We start from the raw sequence: 22,771 nt of genomic DNA, 5'->3' as shown, positions 1-22,771 counted from the left end.
CTATTATTTTAGCTCTTTGAACAAATCTATGTAAAAAGAAGCTAGTAGACTGCACCTAGTACAAGCAACACTCGAAAGTAATTGAAAACAGTCACTGAGATAGAGGGTTGTGTCCAATACTGGAACATCTATTTCTATGGTAATAGCAGCTGTGATAATAAGCAGAGGAACACATTCCTTTTGAGGAAAGAAGTGTGTCATTTTTAGCAGAATTCAAGTTGGAAAATATTAATTAAGAAATAATGATTTAAGTATTTCGGAAAGCAGGTGAGACCAGGATCCCAAACTCAGAAGCTTCAGCAGAACCAGGCCTCACAAGATTTGTACCTTCTCAGGTCCTCCCTGGGCAAAAGGAGTGGCTCCAGAAACACTAGGGAGCATCTGAGCTGGGTCTAAGAATCTGGGAGCACAGCAGGGAGACTTTAGGCCTAAAACTTCCTTACATGAACAGGGGGTTTGTAGACTCCAGATCTGATAGGTGAACTGGGGATGATTAAAGGGTGTGAAATCCTAAAAACCATGTGGTCACTACTGGTTATCAAGCAAGCTGTCATTATAGTTCTTGAAACCTGCATTTCTGGAAAGCATCTTTGCTGTCATGGAATCAAAAACCTGTTTTGGCAGAGATTTTTTGATCAGATCAGGTTATAATAGTAATCTAGTTACTAGAGACCAAAAATGGAGACTACAGCAACTATGTTGAACCAGTTTATTTACAATATAAACTTGGATTTTAAACTTTTTTTAAAAAATAATAACATGATGATCTATGTCTAACAACACACTTTGCAGCATTGAGTACACTATGCATAGCAAATCAGTGCACTATTGACAGGGAGAAAAAGTAATATAATAGACAGTCATTCTTCAGGAGTGTGACTGTCAGTTCTGTTAATACACTGCGATCATACATTGAACTAGTCATGTTATTTTGGCATTGGTGTGTTCCTCATCACAGATGATCACAGTTAAGCTTCATGTGGATAACTATCAAAATAAACCCTTTCACAGGAAATACTATGGCAGTTGTACATTCAGCCTCCATGAGGATGACAGAAAGGATCACCTCACTAAAGGGCAGCAACCTCCAAAGTAAAATGAGGCTACATCCAACAGTGGGTTTGGTTCAAAGAAACAGTGCAGCTTTAAAGCACATGCCCCAGTTGTCCTTGCTTACTCTACGTTGCTTCACTTTACAAAGTGGTTTTGGTCTGGATGAACTAGACCCTGTGAGAGGAAATTAAAGCAGTAGCTGTGCTCAAGATGTACACCAAAGTCAAGACAGACTCTTATGGGCATATCAGGATCCAAATCAACATTTGGTCTTTCATATCACATACAGTGAAGGCATTCAGTCTGAGGAACAAAATCAGCTCAAGTGAAAAACCTCAAAATGCATTGAGTGTAGATGTAATGGAGCACAATCTCCATCAATCCACTGAATCTTTTCTGTTGCACTGATCTACCTACAGGGGCAAGAGAGCAAAATTAATTACCTAACATTAGCCAGCCAAAACTGTGATCATGCATTTAAAAATTTACTTCCTAAAATTCTAATCAGCGACTGACGTTTTATAACAATAAATTAATTACTAAGTAAAAATGTTACGGTTGTATTAGAAATGTTCAGGACTGAAATGTAAAATGAAAACAATGACATCTTTAATTAGAGTGGTAAGGCTACAAAATTAAGATATTCACATATAAAAAGGTTGTAGATGAACCTTGAATGAAATTAGTCAAAACACATTTAAGATTTCTCATTGCTAAACTGTTTAATCCCAGAAGCTTCCCACATTAAGAGTTTGGCTTCATATATTTGAAAGATGTAGCACGTTAAATTCCAATTACTTCATAAAAGGTAGGCAGTGTGCATACAAAAGATACTTACAACAATAGACTGCATTATGGTGTGTCTCAAACCTCATTATAAAGCAGCTGCTACAGTGGACTGTGTCTGATAACTCACCATAATTTGTCTTCATTTAGTCTTCCTTAGAAATCGATCTTCGTTTGTAAGCAAATTCAGAGAATCCTAATGCACTTCTAATAATCCCCATGGGAAAGATGAATAATGTTCTGGCTACGTGTTCCACAGACACCATTCCCCATTGTAGAAATATGGGAAGACTAATGAATCACCTCCCTCACCAGAAGAGGTGCGGGAGTAATCAAGAGTAATGAATCAACTCCCTCACCAGCAGGTCAAGGAAGGTCATTCTGCCCCTCTACTCTGCTCTCATGAGACCCCACCTGGAGTACTGTGTCCAGCTCTGGGGTGCCCAGTACAAGAAAGACATGGAGCTGTTGGAGCAAGTCCAGAGCAGGGCCATGAAGATGATGAGAGGGCTGGAGCACCTCTCCTATGAGGACAGGCTGAGAGAGTTGGGATAGTTCAGCCTGGAGAAGAGAAGGTTCTGGGTAGACCTTAGAGCAGCCTTCCAGAAGGGCTCTGCAGGAACGCTGGAGAGGAACTGCTTCACTGTGAGGGTGGTGAGGCACTGGAACAGGTTGCCCAGAGAGGTTGTGGAGGCCCCCTCCCTGGAAGTTTTCAAGGCCAGGATGGATGGGGCTTTGGGCAACCTAGTCTAGTGGAGGGTGTCCCTGCCCATGGCAGGGGGGTTGGAACTAGATGATCTTTAAGGTCCCTTCCAACCCAAACCATTCTGTGATTCTGTGATTCTATGAAAACTCATTTCCTCTCCTCTGAAGCCAATTAATTATTTTCTGTAAAAATAAACAGGGGCTTTCTTCACATTGGCAATCATCCAAATTCATGTTGTTGAAATTAAGATGAGAATTTGAGCAAAGGAAAGCAAAATTTCTCCTTTAAAGCATACACTTCATTAATATCTGTCTAAATCATAGAACAGTGTACCTCAAAAAGCACACAGATTTTTAAAAAATTATGCTTATGTGTGAAGAACCTGCTAACAGGGAAGTACACTGCCGTATTAATCATGAGGAAAAGTTGCCAAGTAAACACAAGTCTTTTGTATCTCTGTATTTTGCCAAATCAAGAAAAGCTATTTTTCTATTTGAAATATCTTTAAAGCTATTACCTGCACTGCAAGTTTCAGTGAGGCATACAGACTCCAAGCTATGTTAAGATGAGTTTGTTCAGGTCTGATCCAATATAGCCACAGAAGCACAGCACTGCTATTGGGTCAGCCCAAGGGACCATGAGGACCACTGTCCTGGCTCAAACCCTGGCAGCTGTCAACACCTATGAAAAATTATCAGAACATGACAAGTGCAATGTGACACCCTTCCAGCTTTCCTTGCTTCCAACCAGTTGACACTCTGAGTCTTCTGAGGTGAAAGATACCAACTTCTGCTGAGCTCCATGTCCTGTGATGCCCTCACTAGACTGTTACAGCTGCTCAAACTAACCAGTGCAAACCTGGAACAGGTGACTCTGATATTTGCTTCTCACTTAACTGCCAGCATATTTCTGGTCGTCTTTCTTTGCTAGATTTTTCAAAGCTATGCAGTGGGTGGGACTGAAGAGAGGCTTTGGTTCTAATCCTCAGGCAGTAATTAATGACAGCTTACTTGATTGCAGCTCCTTTTTCCTTGGTCTGCCATCCTGGCTGTAAGGCCAAGGCAATGATAAAACTGTCCTCCAACTCAGCAGCAAGAGTCCCTGCTCCCCACTACATATCCTTGACTTTACTTAAACAAACTAATTCCTCAGAAAATTGGCATACAATGAATTTTTAAATATTTTTCATAGGAATGGAAGCTGCTCTGCTTAGCATGGAGACATCTGGAAACTCTCCCAAAAAAATATTTCTAAAAGTAAGTTTTGATAATATGCCATTTTTGTGGAGGTCTGCCATCACCTCAGTACAGTCTGACAGAGTTTAAAACACAAGGTACCATAACATCATGTGATTTGGCTGACTGCATTTCCACCCAGTTAGCCCTGTGCTGACACCGATAGCTGACAGCATGCTGCAGCAGCTCTCCTGGATTGCAAACAGAGCGTGTTTGAACCGTTTTTAATGAACTCTCACTGACTCAAAGGCTGCCTGAGAAAGTACTTGGGTCAAAGGCAAGGTAGGACAGCAGAGGGCAATGCACGCCGGTGCGTGGGCAGTGTGCTGTGGGATGCTGATGATGCCTGGCTTTAAGGAGAACAGCTATCGGGAAGGGAAGAGGGGTTGTAGTAGTTAAGGGCGAGATAGAAGATAAAACACAGGCTTCTTTCAGGGCATTCATGGGAAGGATGACAATGCCTGTTTATCCATATTAATCCATGGGGATTTTAAATGCTGTAACTACCAAATCCAATAACCAATATGCCTGGGCATAATCACATGGAGTAAATGAGAATCTTGCTTACTGAAAATGCCTTAAAAGTAAAATTCCAATACAAGAGAAAACAAAGGAATAAGAGAGGAGTGTGGAGAGGGCAGGCCAGTGTAAGTTAAGTTTTGATAAGCTAAGCCCATAGTGAGACATGCCAGCAACAGACAAAGATGCTTATCTGGTTTTCATGCACCAGTAAGAATTCCAGATGTGTCACAACAAACATGGAAAAACTATAATTCCTGTAATGGCATTAGGCCGTAAAGGTATCATCTTCTGCTAGCCCAAATTAATGAGAGAACACGAGTTCTTATTTTGGAACCTTGTCCTACTAAATTGGCTATATGCTCAGGAAGTAGTTGCATCAGGATGTGAGGGCATTATTCATAACATTGTCATTACTGTGCAAAACGCATCAGGATATGGACTTAGAAATGTTTGCAAACAGAATGAATTAAAATGAATGCTTTATCTAGATGGCAAAATAAACTATATTCACGTCTGCATAACCCCTGCATCCCATGGAGGAAACCGTAAGTCCCGTTGAAGATTTGCTCTTTGCTGATGTTCTTGGAAAGGAAGCAGTAGAAAAACTGTTATCACAGACCTCTCTCACAAAAATTTCCACAAACTTCAGTGTTTTTTACAGCCCATAAACCTGCTGTTTGGTTCTTATGCACACAGATTTGCTGTTCAGAGGTGTGCAATCACTTCTACCAAGTTTTTCCTATTGGCTTTTTTCTCCTCTTCCTTTTTGGGGGAGCAGGAGGGAAGGGTATAGAGAAGAATTTTTAGGAAGCTGTCAGGGTTCCATATCACTTTCCTGTCCTCAGAAGACCAAACTAAAAGTAGTCATGTGTTGCAATTTGGTCATACCTTCAAACAGAGGCATTTATAAAGTAACTTGGAGGGAGTTCAGATGTCCATTAAACATAGACAAGGTTCTAAACCATGCATTTTTTCTCACTTTCTACTTTCTTGGAAAAGAAAAACCAACACCTTTTCATTCATCTTGTAAAACATTGTTTAGAGCTTAGATTTCATTTTGATATTAGTGTTATGTGTGCTGTGCACTGATGATGCTTGTTGTTAGGGTTAGCAAGAAAAACATTCCATTTTGTATACATTGCAGTTTTTAAGCATATTTTCTGTGAAACAAAACACACACATATTTTGTCCTTCAAAATATGAAATGAGAAAACCATGACAGGCTTAAGAACAGCCACTATGCTCACCTGCAGTGTGGGACATTTGCCTTTGCCTAATGTAAGCCATGGAGACTGAGCTTGATTTTCTGCAGTCCACTTAACCACTGGCTGGTCTTAATGCCTTTTTATCTTTCCAGAAATGCCATCCTAAACCATAGAACTTTTTGTTCTATTAAAAGATCATTAAAACTAATGTGTTTCACAAGAAGTCTTAGTTTAAAAGAATCTGTGTTTTCATATGCGCAAAACATTTCACCAGAAATAAAGAAAAAATAAATCTCAGATGGATCTACTCACAGAACTGTCAAAAGCAGAAAAAGGATGATATACCTGGCACACTTCTAAGCCAGGATAAGTTGAGCCCTATACTACCACTCTCCTGGATGCCATGATTAGCCTCAACAAAACTGGAAATTCTGCACGGTCCTATAGTTTACAGTTTGTACAGTGTGGCTCTGTAATTTTGTGTAGACATAACTGGAGAGATAGTTCTGCTATGAGAATAACCTTTCTCTGTTCTGCAAAAGAAATGTTTACAAGCAATCATTTTGATTCTGAATGGCTGTTCATTTCTTTCTAGTGAACAATCAGACCAAAAAACTTACTCACTGTATTCATCAGGGAACAGATCTTTGCAACATTAACCTCATCTCCTGTAAACAATAGTCTTTGTGTGTGAACAAGAGTAGGCTTTATTATTTAGCGATTTGTCATTCATTCTCATGCAGTAAAAGTTTTTCCTCTGTCCAGGGAGCAAGAATGTCACATAATTTAGGTACCCAACACACACAATGCAACAAATGGCAAAAATCAAGGAAGAGCTCGTGAAACACAAAAAGACTAAAAATTCTTTGGCAAACGCTCACACATAATGAAAGCTCTGAGAACAGAACAAGAATGTTATAGTGTCCTCAGTATGTTTATAATTAGCAATTTCACAAGCTCCCTATGAGTCCGTTGGGGAGGAAATGTCAGCGTATAAGCAACCATAAAATCTTGTAGGGTAACCACACTGAAATAGATACCATGACCTCAGTCATAGCAGACAGAATTTTTGCACTCTCTTTTGTCGTTTTTGCTGCCTGAGCTATCCTAGCTATTAAATGTGCCATTCCTTCAGAAAAAGAAGTTGACATTTAGCTGCAGAGGTCTGTGACTAGGAACAGGCAATAAATTAGGTAAGAATGTAAGAACAACTGTACTGTATCAGACCAAATGACCATCTGGTGCAGTACTGTGGCCCTGAAAGCAGACATAACGCTTGAAGGCAGAGCCCAATATTCAAGGGATAGTACCCTGGAGACAAGTGGGGTTAAATGAAGGACTCTCTGAAGCCTGTGAAAACTTTATTCTAATTATGGTAGAGAAAAGGTTTCAGACCGTGCCAAACAGAATGTAACCATGCTTTGTTCTTCCTGAAAGTTTAAGAAAAGGGAGACTGTAAATTTGAATATCAAATACTTTCCTACAAAGTGTGAGTTTTTGTGGTAAACACATACAGAAATAAAAAAAAAAAAAAATGAACTCCACATAATCTTCTTTTAATTTTTACCTTTGAGTAAGTTCTTATTCACAGATAGCCCAGTGAAATGGAGACTGATATTTTGGAGTTAGAAATAATGGAACTGTCTTTATCCCACTACAAAATTTCAGGGCTTACAATACCTTCTCCATGTTAAAATTAATATGTTTTGATATTAAATTAATTAGCGTTTGAGAGTTGATATAAGAAAAAGTGAAAGACTCAGTCATTAACTCAGGGTATATTTTCATGTTGTCTTGGTGCATATAAGCCAATAATTTAAAGTCACATCCTCAAAAAATAGTGTGTTGGTTTTGCGTGGCAAGGTTTTGGTAGCGGGGGGGGGCTACAGGGGTGGCTTCTGTGAGAAGCTGCTAGAAGCTTCCCCTGTGTCTGATAGAGCCAATGCCAGCCGGCTCCTAGATGGACCCGCCGCTGGCCAAGGCCAAGCCAATCAGCGCCTCTGTGATAACATATTTAAGAAAGAGGAAAACAGAGAGCGCTTTTGCAGCCAGAGAGAGGAGTGGGAAGATGTAAGAACATCTGTAGACACCAAGGTCAGTGAAGAAGGAGGGGGAGGAGGTGCTCCAGGCGCCGGAGCAAGATTCCCCTGCAGCCCGTGGTGAAGACCATGGTGAAGCAGGCTGTCCCCCTGCAGCCCATGGAGGGAGGATGAGGGGGTGTAGCGATTCCACCTGCAGCCCGTGGAGGACCCCACGCCGGAGCAGGTGGAGACACCTGAAGAAGGCTGCGACCCCGTGGGAAGCCCGCGCTGGAGCAAGCTCCTGGCAGGACCTGTGGATCCGTGGAGAGAGGAGCCCACGCCAGAGCAGGTTTGCTGACAGGACTTGTGACCCCGTGGGGGACCCACGCTGGAGCAGTCTGCTCCTGAAGGTCTGCACCCCATGGAGGAGACTCACGTTGGAGAAGGCCGTGAAGGACTGTCTCCCGTGAGAGGGACCCCACGCTGGAGCGGGGGAACAATGAGTCCTCCCCCTGAGGATGAAGAAGAGGCAGAAACACCGTGTGATGAACTGACCGTAACCCCCACTCCCCGTCCCCCTGTGCCGCTGAGGGGGGCGGAGGTTGAAGCCGGGAGTGAAGTTGAGCCCGGGAAGATGGGAGGGGTGGGGGGAGGTGTTTTTAAGATTTGGTTTTATTTCTCATTCCTCTACTCTGTTTTGCTTAATAATAAATAAGATGAATTCCCTCTCTAAGTTCGGTCTGTTTTGCTCGTGATGATAATTAGAGAATGATCTCTCCCTGTCCTTATCTCAACCTGTAAGTTTTCTTTCATTGTACCTTTTCTCCCCTGTCTAATGAATCAGGGGAGTGATAGAGTGGCTCTGGTGGGCACCTGGCCCTCAGCCAGGGTCAACCCACCACAAATAGCCATCAATGTATTTACATAAACTGTACGGATTTCTTAGGCTTCTACAGGCTTTAAAGTCGAAATTGTGATTATCGCAAAAGCTAGGTTAAAAAATAAAAGCATTATCTGAACTTGCATTCTCTTGAACACTTATGCTATTGGTTCTTCTTTCAAAAAAGTAGCTCCACTAACATATTTTGAACTTGTTTTATAATTATCTTTTAATCATGAAACACCTGAACTATTGAAAAATGGCAAAATTACGTGTTCAATGATCATTCTTTCCTTTAGGATAATAGTAGTCTGTAAGGCTACAAATTGCTCATGTGTATGCAGATCAGTCACACATGGGTTTGCTGAATCTGGCCTTTCATAACAATATGTGTGTGTACACACACACAGAGACATGCAGAAGGGCATCTATATATGGAATATTTATCTATATTTACGGAATGATTTCAGTTTGTTCTGATGATTCAGATGCTTTGTTATTATTACTTGAACCTAAATATAATTGTGTGTGGGATGTGAACTTGGCTATTAATTGATTTTCTAAGGTGAATAGTTGTTAGTATTAACTTCAGTAACTCGAGACAGATATCGCTTTCTAGAGAGCCAAAAATAGACCAATTTAGGGCTCACGAGCATCAGCTAAAAGTATAGAAATTTGAAGTCCTTCACTTTGGAATTCAACACAACTAAGGTAGATCTAATTCTTATATAATACAGATTCCTTACATGCATTAATAGTTGAAGAAAAAGCTGCTACTTAGATAATAAATAAAATTTGTTTTTTAAAACATACTTAATATTTCAGGAAGCCACACATCCTCAGAGACATTTCACATGCTTTTGGTTTTACAAGATGGTGCAGTTGTACCACTTTGAGAAAATTCTTGAAGACAGATATACTTGTAATATAAAGAGGAAACTGTTCACTCCTTCTATATGTATCCCTCCTAGTCTCTATAAACTGATAGTCAGAAATGGCAGTTTCACCTCAGAAAATCAAAGGCTGAACAAAGGTAGCTAAATGCAAAAGATTTTCTACTCAAGTCAAACAACTCAAGCTTGGCTCCCAAACCACTTAAATGCACAAATGTACAGTTAGCTAACTAGGTTTGAAATGTTTCCATTATCTATAAAACCTGGGCTACTTTTGATTAAAGTAATAGGAGTTTTGGTCAAAAAGACATCTGAATAATGATGTTGTTTCCTAAGTTCAAGCAACCAGTGTGTTGTGAGATGATCTTTTTATAATATTGGAAAGAAAGTGCAATAACCAGATACTGAAGATGGTCTATACAACCAGCTCTAAACTGGAAAAGATAGAGACAAACACAAGATGCAAACAGAAATCACAAATAAATAAAAGATCAGACCTCTACAACCAGAGACGATAAAAACAACTTTTTTAATAGACTATCTACTTTAAAGTTTGGAGTGAGTAGGGATTTTAATTGTTCTGATGTTGAGATGCCCCACAGATGCCTCATTTTCAGACCACAAAGCTCAATTATTTTCTGACAATCAGGCCACCTTCAGATCATGGCATTTTTTCAGAAAAACACAGAAACATCTACTGGAATAACAGGGAAATATTTGTGTCATTTCATATTTTATATTTATCACTGTCACAGATTAGTCAAAAAGCAGAAAAGACTTCTTGAAGGTAAGATTCACTAACAGTCTGCTGCTTTTAAGTAAAATACATTGATGCTTGCAACAGAAATTATAACCCTTAATTCTGCAAAGTGTTGTTTGTGGCTACAGAGTGATTCCTAAAGGACCACTCTGCAGAAATAACAGTAGTAAAGTAGTAAAAACAACAGTTAGTTCCTTTCCATAAGAATGTTAGAACTGAATGGTAGTTAAAAATCTCCCTATTTTTAGGATTCTTGTTCTTCTGGTACAGGTATTTATTACTTTTTTTTCATCTATTTTCTAAATGTAGCACAAATGGACCTACTACAAAGTAAGCTGTCACGGAAAGAAAAATGGGTATTTTACAGAAAGATGACAGAAAAAGGAACATAGGGATTTAATTACTCAATTTCCATTCAAATTAATGTAAGAGATGTCACTACTTCCACAGACAACTGAAAATTTACTCTTTGTAAAGAAGATGTTATGTCTCCCAAATGAACATCAAATCTTAAGAATAGAAATATATCACTATGTTACCTGGGACAGAATAAACCAAGAGCCCAGTACAGGCTAGGACCTGTGTGGCTGGGGAGCAGCCTTGCTGGAAGGGACCTGGGGGTCCTGGTGGACCAGCAGCTGCACAGGGGTCAGCAGGGCACCACTGCAGCAATAAAAGCAAATGGATCCTGGGCTGCACCTGCAGGGGCATCACTGGCAGAGACAGAGATGTGATCATCCCACTGTACTCAGTGCTTGTCAGGCTGTACCTGGAGTACTGTGTCCAGTGCTGGCCCCCACAATTCAAGAAGGATGCGGACAAACAGGGGAGGGTCCAAAGGAGGGCCACAAAGATGATGAGAGGGCTGGAGAACCTGCCCTATGAGGAAAGGAGAAGAAACGTCTAAGGGGGGACCTCATCACAGTATTCCAGTACTGAAAGGGCATCTACAAAGAAGACAGAGGCTCTCTCTTCACAAGGAGCCACATGGAGATGACATGGCGCAACAGGTAAAATTTGCAGTGGGAGAGGTTTCATCTCAACGTAAGAAAGAAATTTTTTACAGTGAGAACAATCAATCACTGGAACAACTCCCCCAGGGACATGGTGGAATCCCCATCGCTGGACGTTTTCAAGTTGTGATTGGACAGGGTGCTAGATAATCTCATCTAGGCTTTCTCTCCCACAAAAGGTTGGAACAGCTGATCTTTTGAGGTCCCTTTCAACTTGAGCTGTTCTATGATTCTATGACTTTTGATAAGTTTTGTTTTAATCAGTTTTTTGTCATTTTAGATTTTAAGATAATGGTGGGGGCTTTAACCAGTATTAAAACATTTAGCTAAACGTCAAGAATTATCTTGCTCACTCTAGAAAAACTATTTCCCAGTAAGAAATTATCTAGGGCCTTATGTTTGCTGGTGTGGAGATTTTCCAGGAAGGAAAAATGGGATCTCAGAAATGCATTCCCATCTTCCTCTTGGGGGTTGATCCTTTTTTCTGTAACAAAGCTTCAAACCCAGACAAAAATCAGATCTTTCTTCTGGATAATAATCACTTGGGCTCTTCCAAATTCTGCCAGGTGGGAGAAATCCCATTACATCCTAATCCACTTTTGTTTATACTACTTTCCCCTTTCTTTTTGTTGACTTAATGAAATAGGTCACATGCTAGGAAGAAACCAAAGAGTCCTTTAGTTAACTGACTATCCTTAGATTATTTGTGCCTTGTTTTCCATTCTTCTCCATTCAAAACTAATGTCTTTGCCTCTCCTCTCCTCCCTTTTTAAAATATTAAAGCAAAAACAAACCCCAAATATAAGATATACCAAAAGATGGAGATTGTTTTGTTTAAAAAAAAAAAAAGTTCAGGTTATTCAATATGAAGTCTCTGAAGATGATTACTTACATTGAATCACTTTTGCCCTGGTTTAAATTCAAGGAAGATATCTGAACAGAAGAAGCTGTTGCAAGTTCCTCTGATGGATTGGCATTTTTTCCAAAATATGTCTCATAAGAAAGGAAGCTGAAATACCATTAAACATTTAGTTTATGGATTCATTTATGACAGGAAATACATTCTTCCTTAGGGAACTAAACTATTCTGAAACAGTTGAACAATGTTGTTGAACTTGTCAGCTTCAAACAGAAGGTCAAGTATAATCCTCCAGCATCCACCCCCCATCTGAACTGTTCACTCAAATATAGCACAGTGTAATGACTCACTGTTTAGCACAGAATAATGACAACAGTTACGTGATAGAGTTTTTAACTGATGCTTAAAACTGCAGACTTTTACTTTTCTTCTCAGAAGCGTGCCTGTTGAAGGGAATGGGGGAAGAAAAGTAGAGAATTCCAATTAACAAATACACTTTCTTAATCTTGCAGAGGAGATGCTGGCAGCTGCTTCTAAAACTCCCTTTTCTGTGGATGCCAAAGAATGGGGCCAGATCTGCATAAAGGTTAACTTATCTACAGGATTACCCAGTGGGGCTGAGAATGACACTGTTCTCTGTGAGACAACCCACGGGCGGCTCTTCTGGGACTCTGCGCAAGGCTCTGCTTGCAATCCAGGGTCAGAAAAGACAAGGACTACTGAGGCACTCTTCCTTGCAACATGAAAAAGCTTTGTGTCAGGGTGGCTCTTTCCTGCAGTGAGCATCATCCTCCCAGCAAAATTATGTTAAAGGGGCAAGATAGTAGCCCTTGACTTTTTAAAGCAGGCAGGCCAAAAAGCAGGTGCAGACAGCTCGGTCACTGAAAGGAGAGGCAGATGCTGTAACAATGGAGCACAGGGCAGCAGCTGACTGACAGCATCTCAGCAGCTGGAAACACAGACGCTCAGGTAGCGACCGCCTCTACAGCTGCAAAGGGCAAGGCCATTGCCCCCTCTATGTCCCACTCAGAGGCCTCTGGGATCACCTGTGCCTATTAACTCAGTGAGGTGGCAATTCAAGCCTAGCAGCATTTTCTGTTCATGCTTATGTGGTCGGACTGCATAAAAGCCAATAAAAGATAATTTTTATGCAAAATCTGTGCTTGTTTCTCAGTGTATTACTGCTTATCTTCTGTGAGTCCTTGTAGGTTTGTGTATTATCTCATATCACTACTTGTATTTAGTTTTTGTGTAAAGTGTTCCATATCTTCTCTATCTCAGGAGATAGATAAGAAAAATAGTCTTGTAGTTGACAGTGGAAACCTGACTTTTAATTTTTATATGACAAGAAGACACACTGAGGGAAGAAGAGAGCAGATATTTAGGACTTAGGAGAAATAAAAATTCAGCACTCAGCTACCCTGGTTCCCTAGCCAAATTCTTTAAATATTCATGGATAATTTTAATTTATATGAGGTCTTGTCTTTCTTATATAAATACACAACATCACTATACACATGGAATTCTCACTTTCTAAGGATTTTTATTCATTGTTCCCTTTGTAAAGATGTAACATTGTCAACGTCCTGAGATTCCTGTGTACAACACAGATTTATTTATTTACCTGGTGGGTTGTGTTGCTGTTGTTTTGTTATTATTGCTTTCTTTTTGTCTGAATAAAGAGTCAATGACAATAATGACAATAGAAAAATTCAGCTTCAGCACAGAAGTCCTCCATTGACTGTAACAGTCAAAACCAGAATGTGAAGTTCGGGCAGTTGCACAAAGTGCCCCAACTCAAGCTCTGGGGCAAAACAGTATCATAGGATATCTTCCATCCTAGGTAAACAATGCAGGGTTTTTTTCCATAAAGGACACATTTCAATGTTTTATTCTGTTTAAGTTTTTTGGTGTTTTATTTGTTTTGTTTAGTTGGGTTTTTTTCCATGTGATTGTCCTACTCACTAATCTATTTACTATTCTGGAGTAAGTTTTTCTCTGATCAGAAATTCACAAAAATCTGATAAATTTGCCTTGACAAAAATGTGGCAAGACAGTTCTATGGAAGTTTTGGGGTTTGATCATTCAGTGTTCTCAGCCAAAAAGTGTTTTCCATGGAAAATTCCCGACCAGCTCTACTGCTAGCCAGGCATCTGGAGTATTACTTGGAGGCGTTTGTCTCTGGAACGACTGCTGAACCGTGAGAATCTGACCAGTAAGAGATGTCACACTGTGACCTTAAATCTAACCCCACAATCCAGCTGCACATCCTGTGGCCACAAATTCCATGTGGGAATCTAAATCTTGAAATCCTCGCTGGTTTTCCCTCTGCATGTACTTAAATCACCTGGAGAAGGAAATGAAAGTATCTGCTCACTGTGAGGCATTAGGACGAAGTTACAAACTAGGTGCAGACATCATAGTAAGGTTTTGTCTGCCTTAAGAAACAGGACATATGACTGAATTACAAAGGAATTTATGTACTCAGTTAAATCTAAATACTATGAGTTACTCACAAAGAGTTGTGAACATGTAGTAGTCACTGAGAACTAATAAACAATGGAAAAGTCCACAAGATGCCCTGGGTACCTACCCTGGTTTCTACAAGCATGCTTTATCTTTGCCATGGACACAAGTACAGACAGAAAGGCACTTGAGCTTCTTACTTGCAGGATAATAATGTCAGAGAAAGCACGGCATGAGAGAACAGCCAGGTCCAAAGACAAAACCTCTTCACAGTGATTCTCATTATATTAATTAGCTCTCTGCTCATCTTTCAGGTCTTTTCCTCCCAGCAGTCAGAAACAGAGTATCTTCATAACCTAATCAATTAACTCAAGTTGGATTTACACTGGGTTGCTGATGCTGATCACAGAATAGAATCATAGAATGGTTTGGGTTGGAAGGGACCGTAAGGATCATCTAGCTGCAACCCCCCTGCCATGGGCAGGGACACCCTCCACTAGACCACATTGCCCAAAGCCCCATCCAACCTGGCCTTGAACAGTTCCAGGGAGGGGGCATCCACAACCTCTCTGGGCAACCTGTTCCAGTGTCTCAACACCCTTATCGTAAAGAATTTCTTTCTAACACCTAATCTAAATTGACCCTCCTTCAGCTTAAACCCATTACCCCTTGTCCTGTCACTACACTCCCTCATAAACAGTCCCTCACCATCTTTCCTGTAGGCCCCTTCAGGTACTGGAAGGCTGCTCTAAGGTCTCCCTGGAGCCTTCTCTTCTCCAGGCTGAACAACCCCAACTCTCTCAGCCTGTCCTCACAGGAGAGCTGCTCCAGCCCTCTGATCAACTTTGTGGCCTCCTCTGGACTCGCTCCAACAGCTCCATGTCTCTCCTGTACTGGGGCCCCCAGAGCTGGATGCAGTACTCCAGGTGGGGTCTCACAAGAGTAGAGTAGCGGGGCAGGATCACCTCACTCGACCTGCTGGTCACACCTCTTTTGATGCAGCCCAGGATACGGTTGGCTTTCTGGTCTGCAGGTGCACACTGCCAGCTGATGTTGAGCTTTTCATCAACCAGCATCCCCAAGTCCTTCTCCTCGGGGCTGCTTTCAATCTATTCCCCACCCAGCCTGTAGTTGTGATACCTCTGATGTCATTCCTCTGTGGTCTACGATTGCATGGCCAGCAGGCTGACCCTTATCCTGTGCAGGATCAAGCCCCGGTAGCTTTGAAAACCTACATTTATCATCTACTGCAGACCTTATCTACGTACCTGGTGGAAACAAGAAAAGCACGTCACCTGCAAGAAAACAAACTCTTTGGGAAACTAAACGTCAATCTAATTTTCAGACTGGCCTCTTCCACAAAGCTGCTGGTTTGTACCCACTACTCATATTAAACCCCCCTTAACCCTTGTTATTGCAACACATATGCAGTAACATGGTCAGACAGTGGGTGTAGTATGTAACTGGATATGACAAAGCCACTTCAAAAGGAACAGAAGTTGCAAATAATGTGTGTGGTTTTGGTTTTTTTAAAGCAATTGATAATTATTAAAATCAGACAAAAGGAAGCACTTGAGTGAAAATGACTGGAGGGCTGAGAACTGGGCCAAGCTGAGGCATCATACCTCTCCTCAAGTCCAGGGAACCATCACCAGGGCTGACTGTGGCTCACCATCTCCATACTCTCAAGAAAAAGTACCAAGCTTCCCCCTGAGACGTGCAGCTCTGAATGCTCCCCAAAGGAGTTGTGCTGCCCTAATGTCGGTAAGCCTGTGAAACTAAGAACTCTTGTACTGACTCGTTGGTCATTTTTTGTAAAAAAAATCTCTTAATGCAAGTGTTTGTTTTGTAGAACTGTTTCTGACTTTTTTCTTTTAACACAAGGAAATTTCTAATACGAAGTTATCCAGCCTGAAATAGGATATACCCTCCAGAGTCTGATGTAGGCATTAGGTACAAGGTGAAGTTGCTAGGAGACCACAGATGGAGCAAGGAGCATTGCCATAACGCAGCAGCTTTTCACACAGGGCTGATGAGAATGCCTGCATCAGCAGTCAGCCTTTGACAATTTAAAACAAAACCGACAGCCTTTTACTGCTTACGTAAAGATGCACATTTGGTGAGGATCAGTAAATTGTTATAAAACTAGCATGCTACAGTCTAAATTAAAAGCAAGGCAAGAAACACTGAAAAGGATTACACAAACAACATTCGCTAAACTGCTCTCCCTCATTGTATGTTTGGGAATGGCCGCTTCATTTAGAAACCAAAAAAATCCATATATTCAAGTAAACGTTGGGACTTTCACTCTACTTGTGTTCTGGGCCCAAGTGCCATATTACCATAATGCAAAGGGGAATATTTAATGAATCAGCAGAAGATGCTACGCACACTAGAATTCATTGCCAATTTCCATGTTATTATATTACCTTCACTGTGGACATGAGGCAGAGCTCTTTTATCTCTTCTGTACCCTTACTCATGGGGCAGAATTCATGCTTATTAAAATTTACCACTTGGCAAGCAGAGATTAGAGCTTTATCAAACTCAGGCTTTCACTGTTCCAGTCATCATGACCACAGGTATTTAAACAGACTACACAAACCAAAACTAATGCAGCTGCATGGAGGTAAAGTCACGCAGCTTAGACATGCTACAGAAATGGTTCTACTTGTAAAACATCATTTGTCACCTACATTGTATATATGGGAAGTTGAAGTATAGAAAGTCTGCATAACATCTAAAATTCAAATGGAAAGGTTGTGACTGAACAAAGACTTGAACCTGTGTTTCAGTCCAGCTCCTTCCAGTGGGATTGTCCATCCTACTGAGAGCTCATTAACCTGATATTTCATTATAAAGTAGACACTGAAAGCACGTCAGATGAATGGAGGCTAAAATAGCTTTACTCCCCCCATTTAAAGAGGGAGCTACAGTAACAAGTTTTAGATGTAGCTGTTCACATTGTCAATGTTTAAAATTAGATGAAGTTAATCCCATCCTCCACATGAGGGAATCTGGACAGGCTGGATGGATGGGCCGAGGCCAACTGTAGGAGGTTCAACAAGGCTCAGTGCTAAGTCCTGCACTTGGGTCACAACAACCCCAGGCAAAGCTACAGGCCTGGGGAAGAGGGGCTGGAAAGCTGGCCAGTGGAAAAGGACCTGGGGGTGTTGGTTGACAGCTGGCTGAACATGAGCCAGCAGTGTGCCCAGGTGGCCAAGAAGGCCAACAGCATCCTGGCTTGTATCAGAAATAGTGTGGACAGCAGGACGAGGGAAGTGATTGTCCCGTTGTACTCAGCACTGGTGAGGCCACACCTCGGGTACTGTGTTCAGTTTTGGGCCCCTCCCTACAAGAAGGATATTGAGGTGCTGGAGCATGTCCAAAGAAGGACAACGAAGCTGGTGAAGGGTCTGGAGAACAAGTCATATGAGAAGTGGCTGAGGGAACTGGGGTTGTTTAGCCTGGAGTAAAGGAGGCTGAGGGGAGACCTTATCACTCTCTACAACTACCTGAAAGGAGGTTGTAGCCAGCTGGGTGTTGGTCTCTTCTCCCAAGTCACAAGCAATAGGACAAGAGGAAATGGCCTCAAGTTGTGCCAGGGGATGTTTAGATTGGATATTAGGAAAAATGTCTTCACCAAAAGGGTTGTCAGTCATTGGACTGGGCTGCCCAGGGAAGTGGTTGAGTCACCATCCCTGGAGGTATCTAAAAGTCATGTAGATGTGGTGCTTAGGCACATGGTTTAGTGGTGGACTTGGCAGTGTTAGGTTAATGGTTGGACGTGGTGATATTAAAGGTCTTTTCCAACCTAAACAATTCTATGATTCTAAACGGGCTCTTTGCCATGCTGTTTTCCTTTCTCTGGCTGATAGGTGAAGAGGCACTCTCGGGTTGATACTGCTAATACCAGACTACTTTGAGTGCAGCTTATACATACAATAAGAAAATAGGTTCAGCAACGCACATCTGAAAGTTAGAAGCTGCAAATGCATCAAGTGCTCTATCTTGATAATAAACAACCGATCCGAAGACCAGACTATGCGCCTTGCAAATACAAAGTCCCATCTACCCCACCTGAGAATAAATTAACCGAACTGAAGCCAATATAAACTAGAAATTTTTCTGCGCACTACCCTATTTAGATTATTGTATGAACTAGTCATTAGCATGAACAAAAAGGGAAGATGAGGGTATGTATTTGCTTCGGTTTGTGATTACAGCATTTCCCAGCCTAATTCTCATGTTATTGTAACATAATCATTTGAAAGATACATAACATTTTTCTGCTGCAGAGGAACATATTTTAAAACATGTTTTGAATTACTGTGGTAGGGCCCAATCTTTACGTTCTAGACAGAAACACCTGTACACAACAAATCTACACAATTGTAGTTAACTTCAGCAGCTTCATGTAAATTGTTTACTTTTCCTCTGTGTGTTCCCAGTTCTGTACCTCTTCACAACCCTACGAGGACCACCATCATAGACTATAAAAATGAGCAGATAATCTTAGAGAATAACCTCTTGGGAAATCTCATTAGTCAAAACTAGGTATGTTCTGCCAGAGTAACCCTTTTAAAAATAAACTGAAAAGGAAGCCTTTCTGTTTATTTGGAATACATACTGCACATTAACTAATTAGGCAAGATTTGAAGCATGATAAAAAGTGATGCCACTGATAATATCCTATGGGTTTTAACACATCAAATGAGATCTGCATTGCGACCTTTATCTCTAAAGGTCAATGCTCTGGAGAATTCTTCTTACAGCATTATCTCTAGCTATTAAAATTAATGTACTTCCACTTTATCTAAAAACATGTAGTAAAATATGAAGCATATCTTAAATTCAAGTAACACTCACTTAAATGTAGGAGGCAATTTTAAATCAATATTTTCAAACTAGAGTCATAGAGCACTACGTACAATTAGTCATACAGAACCTAAATCAAACGAGTGCTTCTGGACTAAAAGTGGTTTGCTGAATGGATATAAACGTATATCCAATTCTACATGCAGTGTCTGAGCCAAAAGTCCTTCTTTGGTACTTAGCTAAGGCCTTAGCTCACGCTAAAATAATGGGATTTTGCCTCAAATAGAATTGGATTAAAAAATGTAATACAGGATCCTGAAGCCTTCTCCATCACTCACAGGAGAATGATCAGCCCATTTTCTGTTACGAATATTTCTTTTGAAAAGAGCAGATTGCGTTACAACAGTGATGATAGGATTTGTGGAAGCTGCTATAATACATCTCTCTTTCTGCAAAACAACATTTCTTCATTACCCTGCAAATCACAGGCTATTCATGCAGGTGTAAGGAGTGCAGGCTGAGGGTCTCCATTCTGCTTATGCATTTCTGCTACCTTTGGCTCTGCTGGAAGTGTCAAATGCCCGAGTATGTGGCAGCTGCACACCATGGTGCTCTCATCAGCATGCTATGAACTCTGACTCAGGGGGCAGGAGCATCATCTGGATATAAACCAGACCTGCTTCATACACCTTGTCACCATCCTGAGGTCCATCACTGTTCACTGGCCACACGAGCATTGCTCTCAGGGGCACATGAAGTGTACATGGCTGTACAAACAAAGTATTTTTGTGATCACTACAATGAATGCTTTCAAATGATAATTGTGTACCTAGATAACAAACTTCATTTCGTTGTCTGCTAATGCACTTTATAGGTGAAAACCTTATCGTAAATTCCACTTATGTGACATGCTATTTTTTCATTCATTCATGTAACTTTTTCTTCCTAGGTACCTGGAGTCTATGTCTGAGACTCTGTTAATGTCATTCAATAAGATATCCACTGCTATTACAGGGATGAACATTTCAAGCAGCACAAAAAGTAAACATTTGCATTCTGGTGAATTCAGTCCTGAGATGACAACAAAATATATCCATCAAAGTAATTTAGAAAATATATACATTCCATAAACCATAATCATAAAGTCAACCATATCTAATTGAGTAATCATCAAATAAAAAGCACCACATTTCATAATTGCAGTTAGTTTTCCCTAGAGCTGCAATCTCTGCAACCAGGAAAACCCGAACAGATTCATAATGACTCTGTCTGTAAAAATGACACCCCCTAAGTAACTAGCCTCTTAAATGTGCATTGTATCAGTCACACCCCACAAACCTGGGGAATAACTTCTGAATTAGTGGTTTCCAGAGAGCTTAAACAAGAGATATGCTTCTGGAAAAGAAATCCCCTGCAAACACCAAGGAGACTTTAGCATGTTTGCTTCTTACTAGAAAACAATCAGAACAGAGTGACTGTGCTCTAATTGTTAGCCTACTAACAGAAATGGAGCTTCAAATGACTATGCTGTCATGTATTATATGAAGTGGCTGAGAATTTCTTGCTATTTTATCGAGGCTTATCAGGCAGTTTTGGGGGAGGAGAAAACAGAACACTGTTTACTCCTGAGATCAGAAGGTCCCTTATTTTTAGGAATTATGTTTTGAAAAACTGTCTTGGACTTAGTGAAGTAATTGCTTACTTATTTCAAAATATCTACTATACTACTCTGAAGAATAAAGTCAGAATTTAGTCACAGCAATTCATGAAAGCTGTCAAAGATTTCAAAAGTTGGGCATGAGGAAACTGCCCTCTGATTTCAGCTTCTTTTCAAATATCCAAATATTGATGTAGGTTTTTCGATACAAGAAAACAAAAGCTGTGTCAGCATTCTATATTCAACACACTTGGCAAGGATTCAGGAAATGTGACTTGTGCTTGGTAATGTGAATCATATATAAGAATTTAGGTCAAAATAGTCAAATATTGTACTTCTTATGCCATCCGTATAAACAGGACCAGCTCAAAGTAACCACATCATAGTACAATTTAATTCACTGTTTAGAAGTCAGGCCACTTATACATGTCTTGTAGTCTGCATTGTGTACTTTGTATCTAATGTTAATGAATATTTAAATATTTTAATGGTCAGGCTTAACTATAAAATATGTCATGCAGTAAGTCATCTATTAATGGTTCTGAGTTGAGTCCATAGTAAGTGTTACACATACTTAGGGATCCCTTAAACATCAGGTAAATTATAGAACCATAGAATCCTGAGTTGGAACAGACCCATGAGGATCATCAAGTCCTACTGCTGACTCCACACAGGGCAACCTAAAAGTTAAACCATATATCTAAGAGCATTGTCCGAACACTTCAACAGCGATAGGCTTTGGGCCATGACCACTTTCCTGGAGAGCTTGTCCCAGTGCTTGACCACTTTTTCCTAATACCCAATCTGAACTACCCCTGATGCAGCTTTAAGACATTATTAAGCACATGGAGCATTTGTTAACAAGAATCTGTGGCATGATGGGCACTTTCATGTTTTTTTAAATGAAAAACTGGAGCTAACAAAAATAGGGATCACTCTAGCCAATTCAACATTGGCTGGAAGGCAAAGTCTTGCCAACTCAATTTAGAAATAATGCATATGTTTTTAACTGTGACGATCATTGACATAACCAGTAAAAAAACTATGCGTTCTTTGTTTTTTGTGAGAGGATTCATCTGACAGAGTGTAGAAGCTTACAGCATAGACATCCACGTTTAGGCTAAATCCATAGACTTCCCTTATAGACAACTGAGAAAATACACATTTTTAGGCCATGATTCATCTCATACTAGAGTAGACACCTAAACTAGGACAAATGAAAGTAGACTTCTTCAAAAGTTTTTTTTTTTCAATAGTTTTACAGGGTAGACATCCATGTGAGAGGAACCCTAACCTCAATATGTTTAAAAACAAATCAAGATGCCTCTATGAAAGGAGCTTTTTTAAACATGATTTACCAGGTTACGTACAAAGGTAACAACATCCTACAGCTTTTGTCATCCAGGAGGTAAGATTACTTCTCCTCACCCGAGGAGAAGGACTTGGGAGTGTTGGTTGATGAGAAAATTGATGCACTTGCAGCCCAGAAAGACAACCGTGTCCTGGGCTCCATCAAAAGAAGTGTGACCGGCAGGTCAAGGGAGGTGATCCTGCCCCTCTACTCTCTGCTCTGGTGAGACCCCATCTGGAGTACTGTGTCCAGCTCTGGGGGCCCCAGTACAAGAAAGACATGGAGCTGCTGGAGCGAGTCCAGAGGAGGGCCATGAAGCTGATTGGAGGGATGGAGCACCTCTCCTGTGAAGACAGGCTGAGAGAGTTAGATTGTTCACCCTGGAGAAAAGGCGGCTCCGGGGAGATCTAATTGTGGCTTACCAGTACCTGAAGGGGCCTACAGGAAAGATGGTGAGGGACTGTTTATCAGGACAAGGGGTAATGGGTTTAAGCTGAAGGAGGGTCGATTTAGACTAGATGTTAGAAAGAAATTCTTGACTGTGAG

At 40.8% G+C, this 22,771-nt stretch overlaps 1 protein-coding gene across 2 annotated transcripts in view; it reads right to left on the bottom strand.

Moving 5' to 3' along the window:
* GUCY1A2 (guanylate cyclase 1 soluble subunit alpha 2) overlaps nucleotides 1–22,771 on the bottom strand; it is a 180,249-nt gene that overhangs the window by 45,179 nt on the left and 112,299 nt on the right. The window contains exon 7 of one of the 2 annotated variants that reach the window (XM_075742301.1): nucleotides 14,174–14,280. The exons of the other annotated variant lie outside the window; for it this stretch is intronic. Within the exon in view, the coding sequence (XP_075598416.1) occupies nucleotides 14,272–14,280 (9 nt within the window). The 3' untranslated portion in view covers nucleotides 14,174–14,271. Of the gene's footprint in view, nucleotides 1–14,173; nucleotides 14,281–22,771 lie in introns of those variants that run through there. 2 annotated transcript variants of the gene reach the window in all.

The sequence above is a fragment of the Balearica regulorum genome, chromosome 1 (genome assembly GCF_011004875.1).
Source record: "Balearica regulorum gibbericeps isolate bBalReg1 chromosome 1, bBalReg1.pri, whole genome shotgun sequence".
Lineage (NCBI taxonomy): Eukaryota > Metazoa > Chordata > Aves > Gruiformes > Gruidae > Balearica > Balearica regulorum.
The sequence above is the reverse complement of the archived record's forward strand: the minus strand, read 5'-3'. Positions and strand labels throughout refer to the sequence as shown.